General features: G+C 34.4%; 1 protein-coding gene across 1 annotated transcript in view; it reads left to right on the top strand.

Moving 5' to 3' along the window:
- Positions 1 to 10,578, top strand: part of LOC110038599 (translation initiation factor eIF-2B subunit epsilon-like) — a 41,104-nt gene that overhangs the window by 8,748 nt on the left and 21,778 nt on the right. The window contains exon 4 of the mRNA XM_020743477.1: positions 751 to 833. Coding sequence (XP_020599136.1) covers positions 751 to 833 — 83 coding nt within the window. The remainder of the gene's footprint in view (positions 1 to 750; positions 834 to 10,578) is intronic.

Here is a 10,578-nt window from a genome sequence, read left to right on the forward strand (position 1 = left end):
TTTTTTTTTCTTTCATTATTAGTGAAAGGATTTGAAGTTTTGAAGAAAGCCTGGAATTTTAGTCAACTCTATGTTGTGTTTTGAATCGTGTATTACATTATTTATTCCAGTGAGAGCTTCAGAAAGCTGTGAGGGAGAGCTTCTTGCTTGGCACAACTCTTCCCCCAAGCCTAACACTACCATAGCTTCTCCTTCGCAATCCAAAATATTACGACTGTTTAGCTTGAGCTGTTTGTAGCCCCCTTTTAGGACTATCAAATCATATAATAAGCTTTCATCCTTTCTGAATCCTGGATTTTCTTCTCCTTTAAATTGGCTGCTCTTGGGCTGGAATCTAAGAGCTCCACTTATTACGGCCTGCAAGTCTGAAAGGTGCCTGGCATTGTGAGGCTAAGCACCACCCAACACTCATGTAACCTTGATGTCTATAGCCAAATCATGGTATAGCCACTTTTATATATGAAAAAAGAAAAGAAAATTTATTACTTTTATGGTTATTGTGTATGGTTAAGTTTATTTAATCTACTTACCTGTCATCAAAGTTTGATTAGAACAATTTTTTTGCTTTATAATGATACGTATGATTAGCATTTCCAAAGTGGCAATTGCTCTATCCTACACATTTGGGCGAAGCGGAGTGCTTTTTAGTGCTTCACCTTGTTTTGCAAGCATTCGCTTGGGTGTGCTTTTAATAACATTGATATGAAACAATTTGAGTATTAAGATATTATTTATTTGCCATTTTATCAGATGAATTATACGCAAATACTGTCAAGGAAATTATCAAATGGAGGGATCTTCTTAAGCATTACCTTAAAACCTTAGATGAAGAGGTATGCCTTCATAGTATACTTTTTGGTCATTTTTTGTACAATTTATCAGTTGTTGTCCTATAGTTCTTACGTTTCAGTTTGCACACTTTTTGCAGTTGAGTGATGCTATAATCTTATTTTTCTTTAATGTTGGTTGCAAGCTGATATTTATTTTTCAAGTGTTCTTTATCTATATTACAAAAACAACAAGCCTTTCTCCCACTAAGTGGGGTCGGCTACATGAATCCTTTTTCTCTATCGTGTCATATTGAGTGTCATATTTTCATTTAATTCTAATAAATTAAGATCATTTTTTTTATAATAAGCCAAAGTTTTTTTAGGTCTACCTCTTCCTTTCTTAATATAAGTTGAATCTAAAACATCTACTCTCATAACTAGATCATCAGATGGTTGACGTTTGATGTGACCAAATCATCTTAGGCGACTTTCTCTTATCTTGTTCACCACAGGAATACTTCTCCTTTGCTACCCCTTTCATGGATACATTTGGTTCACATTGTCTCTATGTGTAAAGTATTCTCATCTCAACAACACTTAATTAGTTCTATGTTTCTCTTTTATAGGCCAACATTCTGCGTCATAAAGCATTGCCGGTCTCACCACCATCTTAGAAAATTTCCAGCAACTCTAAACAATACTTTTTTATCAAGCAATAAACCCGATGCATTCCTCCACTTCAACCATCCAACTTGAATTCTACTAATAACATCCCCATCCATATCACCATCGCTTTGAAAAATAGGCCCGAGATATATAAAACATTCACTCGTTTTAATGACTTGATCACCCATTATTACATCCCCGCCACTAGATCTACTATTACTAAAATTACATTCAATGTATTCAGTTTTAAATTTACTCAAACAAAAGATTTTAGACTCTAAAGCTAACCTCTATAATCCAAATTTTTCCTGAACTCTTTTTGTAATCTTATCCAGAAGATGGATATCATCAGTGAAAATCATACACCATGATACATACTCTCGTAAATACTAGTAAGAACATTCATAACTAAAGCAAACATATATGAGCTTAAAGTCGATCCCTCATGTAATCCAATTGAAATTGAGAAATACTTGGTCAGTCCTCATGCTCTTCGAACACAAACAACTTCTCTAGTATACCTATCTTTAATGACCAGAATATAAGTCATATCAAGACATTTCTTTTTTATAACTCTCTAAAGAACATGTCTTGGAATCTTATGATAAGTTTTTTTCTAAATCAACAAAATCATATTTAGATTCTCTTTACTCTCTCTGTGCTTTTGGATCACGCTTCTCAATAAATATATAGCTTCTATAGTAAACTTGCGTGACGTAAATTCAAATTGATTTTAAGAAATCTTTTATCACGTATTAACCTATTTTCAAATACCCTTCATTCTTAAAAATAAGGACCAAAATACTCTTTCTCCACCCGAAACTTGCTATTTACGAATCAACTACCCTCTTTCATTCATTTTTCAAACTCTCACTCAATTATCTACATTAATGGTAAAACCCCAACTTGTGTTTTTCATTTTTATCATATTCTTGGTAGTTTGATCGTGGCACACGTAAATCATCGGTTCAGTTGTTCAAAAAAAATCACCTGGCTACTTAATTTGTAAATATTATGGCTGTCAATTTGGCTCGTTGTTCGTGAACAGCTCGTGTTCGGCTCGTTAAGCAGCTCGTGTTCGACTCGTTCTTTAACCCAAACGAGCCGAACACGAACAAATTTTTAAGCTCGAAATGTAGACGAACCGAACACGAACAATAATTTGCTCGCTCGTGTTCGGCTCGAAATGGCTCGAAAAAAATTATATAACTCTTTATATAACAATATATTACATATATTATTTATATAATAATATATTATATATATTTATGTCTAAATTTAAATCATAACACCCTATGTGGCAATGTGGTTAGTGTCTTCTTTTGTATAGATTTGATCCAGGTTCAAATCTCACACTTTACATCTATTTTTCTCAGTTTTAATTTATCGAGCCAATTTCGAGCCGAACACGAACTGAACACGAACACGAATATTTAAATTGAGCCAAACACAAACACACTGTTCACAAGCCGATTTCGAACACGAGCTATTTCGAACTAGTCGAACACGAGCCAAGCCTGAGCTCGCTCAAGCTCGGCTCATTTACAGCCCTAGTTTTATCAATGTTTTGGGTGGTCTGTATGTAATATTTCCTTTAAAATAATGATAAAAATATTATTAGCACAAAGAATACCTAAATCTTCTAAAGATTTTCATTCTATTGAGATACCACGAGTTACTATTGATTTTTCCCTCTTCATTTTTCTTCAAAACCCACAATTTTTGTTTTATTAATGTGACGATAAAAATAAAATACTTTCCTGTTATTAACGATATTAAAGTTCCCAAAGTCGATCGTTTTTTAAAAATTTTTATTGAAAAGTTTATTGAATATCCTCATATGGGAAAAATATTTTTTGATTTTCATCCTTAATACACTTGAATTAAATGTTTATTTTTTCTTTTTCTTTGTTTGATTAATTTATACATATATTTTTCACTTTATTTAATATATAATCTATTATAAATATCACTATAAACATAATTTTTTGTATAACAAATCACTCTCATAGTCTCCTTAAGGGCAATCTTATATTTTTTCTTAATTGTTTAAACTTTTACATCTAAAATAATTTTTATAACAAAATTTTTTATATTTCATATTTGTTTGCACATTATTATTCAACCACCAAATATTTTTATTTATAAGAATTTTTTTTTTTGGTTCTTTAAATGCATCTTTTGCAATTTGAGTTGTTGTGCTCGTTATTTTATCCCACATAATATCAATTTCTTCATGAACCTTCAAAATATTAAAATCTTGAAGTTTACTCCTAAAAATAATTTTATTGGTCTTTTTAAGCGCCTGCATATAATTTTATGACAAGATTGTGTTGTATTTTTCATCTTCTAACTTGTTATCCTAAAATCCAAAACCAATGATCTATGTTGAGTACTTAAATTGTCATCTTCAATTTTTAAAGTCCCGATGATTTCTTTTTCTCATTAGAAAATAAGTAATTTGCGTTTTATTGTATTTTTTCTTATAAGTGAATATGATCATCTATTTTTTTACATAAAGTATCAACATTAACACAAATCATAAGCTAAAATAATATTCAAAATGACTACTTTTTTTCATTAATAATTCCAAATTCATAGGTGCTATGAATATTTCTAAAATATTATATAACTTTACCAACATGTCGATCCAAGTCATCTCTAATAAAATTATTTCTTCAAAAGTTATCATTTGTATTAATTCTTCTAGGTCAAAAATTTTTCTTTTGAACATATATCTAAACTTAACTGAGGAGCATAAATACATATAAAATTTAAAATCTTACTATCAACAACCATTTTTAGGGTTATAGTTGTATCTCTAATTTTATTAATTTTTACAACATTATATTTCAAAATCTTTTCTATATTTATACCCATGTCTGCCATTTCTCATACGGCTCCTATTTGAATACTAAAGTTTAAAACCTAGATAATCAATTTCCTTAGTCTTTTCTCCAACACATTTAGCTTTTTATAAGATATTTATTTTCTTATGAATCATAATATTTATTGATTCTAATAAGTTACCTTTGAAAGTGTCTATATTCTAAGTTCTTATTCTAATATTAATTTATTCAACTAACTTCTTTACTCACATCGGTTCATAATATGCGAATCTTTGCTTATTTAAAACTATACCCGCGTCAGTGCAACGACTATTGCATACTTTTTACTTTATTCATGTCATACATTTTTTTTACTTCAAAGGGGCACCCTAGTATTTACACAATGATTTGAAGAATTTATGTCTTGATTTTTTGATAAAAGATTTTACGTTGGCAGTTGACGGCCTAATACAATCTCCACTTTTCACATCCGAGACTTGGGACCTAGCAAAGATATTGTTAAATATCTTTGATGGTAAACTATAGCAACTGGGACTTGTAATATTATATCTTTGATGGTCAAATAAATATTGTATTGCATAAAATATTTTGTCTCCTTTGAAGTTTTAAATATTTAAACCATACTCACACTGCTACATACCTTGTGGTATCAAGTTTTTGTTAGAGAAATTCTCCCAATCATGGTTATTATCTCGCACTTAGGCACGAATGTGTTGTTTATGGGTTTTTGTAATCGCTGAGTTGGAATAAAGCTCGAGCAAGTGGACTTAATATTAATTTATATGCCTTGTAACTACATATTCTCTTTGACGCGAGAGCGTCCCTCTAGGCTGGGACGCATGAGTGGGACATGATTTTCCAATCCCGAGATTCCTGTAGTGGAAAATTTTCTCTGCTGTTATGGGATTTCCTTCAATTTTTGAATTAGAATTTGGGTTTAATTGATGCCTTGGTTTAAGTATGTTGCTTAGAACTTGGTTTAAAGACTTATGCTCTGCTATATTTTAATTTGAGATTTTGTTTCTCTATTTTCTTTTCTTTGATGAGCTACCTTCTATTTTACTTTCAGAGTGGTGAATGTGTATCTTGAAGAGAACATGTGGTGAATCGTCTTTCAGCAGCCGCACCTCGCTTGAAATCGTTTTTTCGTTGTCCTCCCTGCTATTTTCAGCCCATATAGCCGCTTGACCCCTTTTATTCCCTTTCAAACTCCGCCAACTTATCATATCCTTTTTTTTCTCTTGCTGCTCTGCAACCTCTTCCCACTAAATCAAATTCTTACTATCTTTTAGGAATCTTCAAACGGTGTTATTTGGTATAAGAGAGGCAATCCTAACCGTAGTTTCAATTTTTAATCATAACCCTAATTTTAATTCCTAACCCAAATCCTAAGCCTTTAAAATCTAACTTTCTACATCCACCAAAAATCAGTCCCTACAACTAACACCTAAAACCAAACCCAATAACTGAAACCATAAATGGAAGAAATTGTACACTATGTCGTCAAGGAGAAAGATGCAAAAAGGTATCCTGGAGCTTACAAATGAGGACATGCAAAGAGAGTGTCACGATCCAGCCTAAGACTTTGAATTAACCAACACGAAAATGGACGATCGAGCGGTGAAAATAAATTATCTGCAATTCTATTTTTATTACTAACAATTTATTATTCAAATATTATTGAAAGAGTTACTGAAGAAAGCAATTTAATTAGCAAGTTGAAATTTATACATTTCTAGTTGTTTTCACCTCCAATACACATTTACTCCTCATCTATTCATCTTTTTCAAAAGCTTAAAACCTAAAAAAATATTTAAACAACATATCGAGTTATCTAAAGATAGCCCAAGAGTAATCACATTTTTAAGCTACAATAATCTAAAAAAAAGTTTAAACCAAGAGTAATCACATTTCTAAGCTACAATAATCTAAAAAAAGAAGTTCAATATGCATGTTTTTCTTGTATATCTTTATAAGAAATCTTATAATATGTAAATGCATGCATGTATCAATGAACTCTACTCAATGAAAATGTTCAAAACTATCAATCAGGAGTAACGAAATCAGGCAGAATAAAAAGTTTCCTTCTTCGCAATAGTGCAAAGAAGGAACATTATATTTGCGTGGATTCTTTTCTTTTAGCTGAATATTTAGATTAGAAATATGTATTAATTAAGTTACCTTTAATAGTTTATACAGAATATTATGTACCTAAAATAGATTGTACAAACTATTATTTATTGGAATGAAAGCAAAAGAAAAGACATTCAACCTATTTGTTCAAAACTTTGACATGGTATCAGAGCTTGAATCGGTCTAAATCTTTGTTATTCTTCAGCTTTTGGTATCGTCCTCCGACATCTTCGTCCGCTTTCTCGTCGGGAGCGCTCGTTCTTGTCCTTGTTTTTGTCTTGTTTGAGTTCTGCGGCATATTCGCCCGCCTTCGTCCGAGTTCAAGAAAACCGAGCTCCGACACTCGCACTGGTGAGACGCCATTCCAAGGCTTGTAAACGCCGCCATTGCGCTGCTCCAGGCCACGATTTCGAGCTGCTGCTCCTGTGAGACGCCATCCCAAGGAAACCCACCGCTCCGCGATCTTCTCATTTGTCTTTGACGAAGCCGCGATCTCGCTCTGTAGCTTTCCTTCGATCGCGACAGGCCCGATCTGTCGGACCCGCCGCAAGCCGCGATCCCGCTCCGCCGCTTCCCCTCTATCGCCGACTGCTCCAATCCATCGTTTCCGCCGCAAGCCGCGATCCGTCTCATGCCGAAGCCGCGATCTCGCGTCTCTCTCTCCCGTCAATATCTAAATCTACGACCGATACTCTTCCAAGGATTTGAATGTTTTTTGATATCTTGGCCTTCTTTGATTAATGGTTATTTCGATCAATGACAATTCTATTTAGAATGTCTTCTAAAATCTTAGCTATCAAATTTACGGAAAAGAATTATGCTGCATGAGAATTTCAGCTCAGAATGTTCTTAAAAGGGAAGGAGCTTTGGAGTCATATTGATGGGTCTTCTCCAGCTCCTGCTGAGGCAAAAGATCTTGGTCAATGGGAAGCAAAAGATGCTCGGACTATTTCATGGATTTTGGGATCTATTGAGGCTCATATGGTGAACAATTTACGATCATTTGACATAACTAAAGAAGTGTGAGAATACTTGAAGCGCGTTTACAATCAAGACAATTCTACGAGACGCTTTCAATTGGAACTTGACATGAGTAGTTATAGTCAAGGTAATCTTTCAATTGAACAATATTATTTTATTTTTCTAAATTTATAGAACAAATATACTGGCATTATCTATGCTATGGTGTCAAAGGAGAACTTAGTTTGTCTTTAGGCTATTCATGAAGAAAGTCTTCGTGATCAGTTTTTAATGAAGCTCCGACCTGAATTTGAAATTGCTCGGGCTGGGTTGTTGAACAGAGATCCGGTTCTTTGTTTGGATATCTATTTTGGTGAACTACTGCGCGAAGAACAAAGATTGATGACTCAAGCTGCTATTAGTACAACAGGTGGATCATCAGAAATAATTAATGTGGCATATGCTGCTCAGACCAAAGGCAAGGGACCAGTACAGTGCTACAACTGCAAGAAAATTGGTCATATTGCACGTAATTGTAAAAATAAGTGTTGTAATTATTGCAAGCAAAAGGGACATTCTTACAGAGTGTCCTACACGACCCGAGAACTACAAATCACGAGCACTTCAAGCCACGGTATGCGACACTTACAATCCTAGCTCGACATCCACAGTTGCTGGCAACAATCAATCAGGTATCACACCAGATATGGTTCAATAGATGATTCTCTCTTCTTTTTTGCTCTCGGCCTTCAAGGAAAATGTATAACTATTACTTCCGTTCATTCTCCTTGGTTTGTTGATTCAGGCGCCACTAATCATATGAACCGACACAGTTGATTTATTACATAACCAACGACCATACACTGGTACTTAACATATTCAGGTTGCTAATGGAAATAATATTCCAATTACGACAGCTGGTGATATCAACTCCTCCTTCAGACATGTCTTGGTTTCTCCTAAATTATCTACTAACTTACTCTCTGTTGGTCAAATTGTGGATAATAACTGTGACGTATATTTTTCTCGTGATGGTTGTATTGTGCAGGATCATGTGTCGGGGAAGGTGATAGCGAAGGAGCATAAAGTGAGCAGGTTATTTCCATTACAATTTACGATTCTTCTGAATATGTCATTAGCTTCTTCAATTGTTGAGAATAAGACGAGCATCTGGCATAAAAGACTAGGTTATCCAAATGATATGGTGTTAAAATATTTACTTAAAAGTGATCTTTTCCATTATACAGATAAAAATTTAGTAATTGACTGCTCTGTTTGTAAACTTGAAAAAAGTAAGACATTATCTTTTCCTATTTCAGACGGTCGTGCCAATAAATGTTTTGACATTCTTCATAGTGATGTTTGGGGAATTACACCAGTTATTTCACATGCTCAATTTAGATATTTTGTGACATTTATTGATGATTACAGTCGATTTAGTTAGATCTATTTTTTGCGTTCTAAAGCAGAAGTATTTAATGTATTTCAAACCTTTTTAGCATATGTTGTGGGTGAAGAGCCCGTAAAGCTTCTAGGAGTCTTTCATGCCTTTTGCAGATTTTGGTTGGCATATTTTTTTTTACGTCACAAGCCGTTATCATGAATGATTTGGCGTAGCATACAAATTGATATGGTACGAAGAGCTCTCATGAGGCATCTTAGAATGATGACCAGATATACCATGCAAAATATGAGATTTTGCAAAATTTAGGTCCAGGTGGGATTTTCCTTGAGTATTTTTCCCTAGTCCCTGTCCTTTAATTATTTTCACCCTTAGCTTAAGTAGGTCTCGTCATTCGTATCTGCGTGTCAAGGAAATTTTTTCATTTTGGAGATGTCATTAAATCCATTATTGATTTATCAGTCATCCCAATGTCACTTAAACAATTCTCTGAACATAATCTTCTAAGGATCTCATAAGGAGAATTTTGAGATCAAAATGACCTTTATATTAAAATTTCTGATTTTTTTCACCTCAAGCTTCTTCTTAGGAGTGTTGAGCGATTTTTTTTTCTTTTTTTTTGTTTTGAAGCCTTTCACATTTTTTTTTGTTTTCTTGAGAATGACTATTTTTTGTGAGCTTCTTTTTGTTATAAAATAATTTATTCTGACTCAAAAATCTCTCGAATAAAGATTTTTAGGATTTTTTGACTCATTACTTGTCAAGCTTCCATCGGTCTAGCTGAATGAAAACGAAAGAGATCTAAATAGTCTCTGAAACTACTCACATCTCAATGACACTCATCTAGTCATTTTGAGGTGATCTCAGGACTTAGGTGAAAGTTCATTAAGGAAAGGGATTCGGTCATCGTGACTTAGTTCGAATCCCCCAAATCGTGAGGATTTGCAAATCCTAAAAAGGTGCATGCATGATCTGACTTAAGCTTATATTTAGGATCTATCCTAGATTCAACCTCAAGAATCATGAAAGGCGAACCCAATACAAGATCAACTAAGGGGTGTGGTTTCTTTCGGAACCATCTCAACAAAGTCCAAAAATTGGAGTTGAAGCATCAAAAGATGGAAAGATAACTCGGTCAGATAAGTAGAGAGGTCTAACCGGTAACGTCGGACATCGAGGTATCGTGATGAATCATGGACTGATTTATAGAGACAAAACATTCTAATCAGTTCAACACGACTATCGACAAGGTGATAAAAGTCAACCAAGTCAAACAAAGCATATCCATAAGGTTGGATATGGGAGAGGTGGATTAATCTCGAAATGATACTCTTTCACCAAGAACAAACTAAAAAGTCAATAAGGTTCTGGATAGGTGAGCCACCAAATCTTAGTCAGGTTCAGAGTAACTGACTAAATCAAATGCTTAGACATGTAGAATGGTCTTAGCAACGAAATGCTTTCATCAAGAGCTTAGCCAAAAGGCAAACTGACTCAAATCGAATGAGGCACTCTCAGGCTCTGTTTGGGAGCACTTTTTAGATGCGGCGCGGGCATTCACCGTAACTTCTCGCGAAAGTTATGCGTTTGGTTCGCGACTTTGGGCATTTAGGCGGCGGCAGCGGAGCGAAAGCGGGCCGCGGCCTTTCTATCGCGTCTCCCGCTTTCGACCTAAATTTTTATCCTTTTCCCTGTATCTACCCTCGGTGATTCCCGCTGCTTCCCCGCGTCTACCCGTCCTCCTTAGGTGATTCCCCGCTGCTTCCCTCGAGTCCCCTTCTCCTTCTCCTCTTTCGTC

This window comes from Phalaenopsis equestris, unplaced genomic scaffold, assembly GCF_001263595.1.
Source record: "Phalaenopsis equestris unplaced genomic scaffold, ASM126359v1 Scaffold233209, whole genome shotgun sequence".
NCBI classification, from domain to species: domain Eukaryota; kingdom Viridiplantae; phylum Streptophyta; class Magnoliopsida; order Asparagales; family Orchidaceae; genus Phalaenopsis; species Phalaenopsis equestris.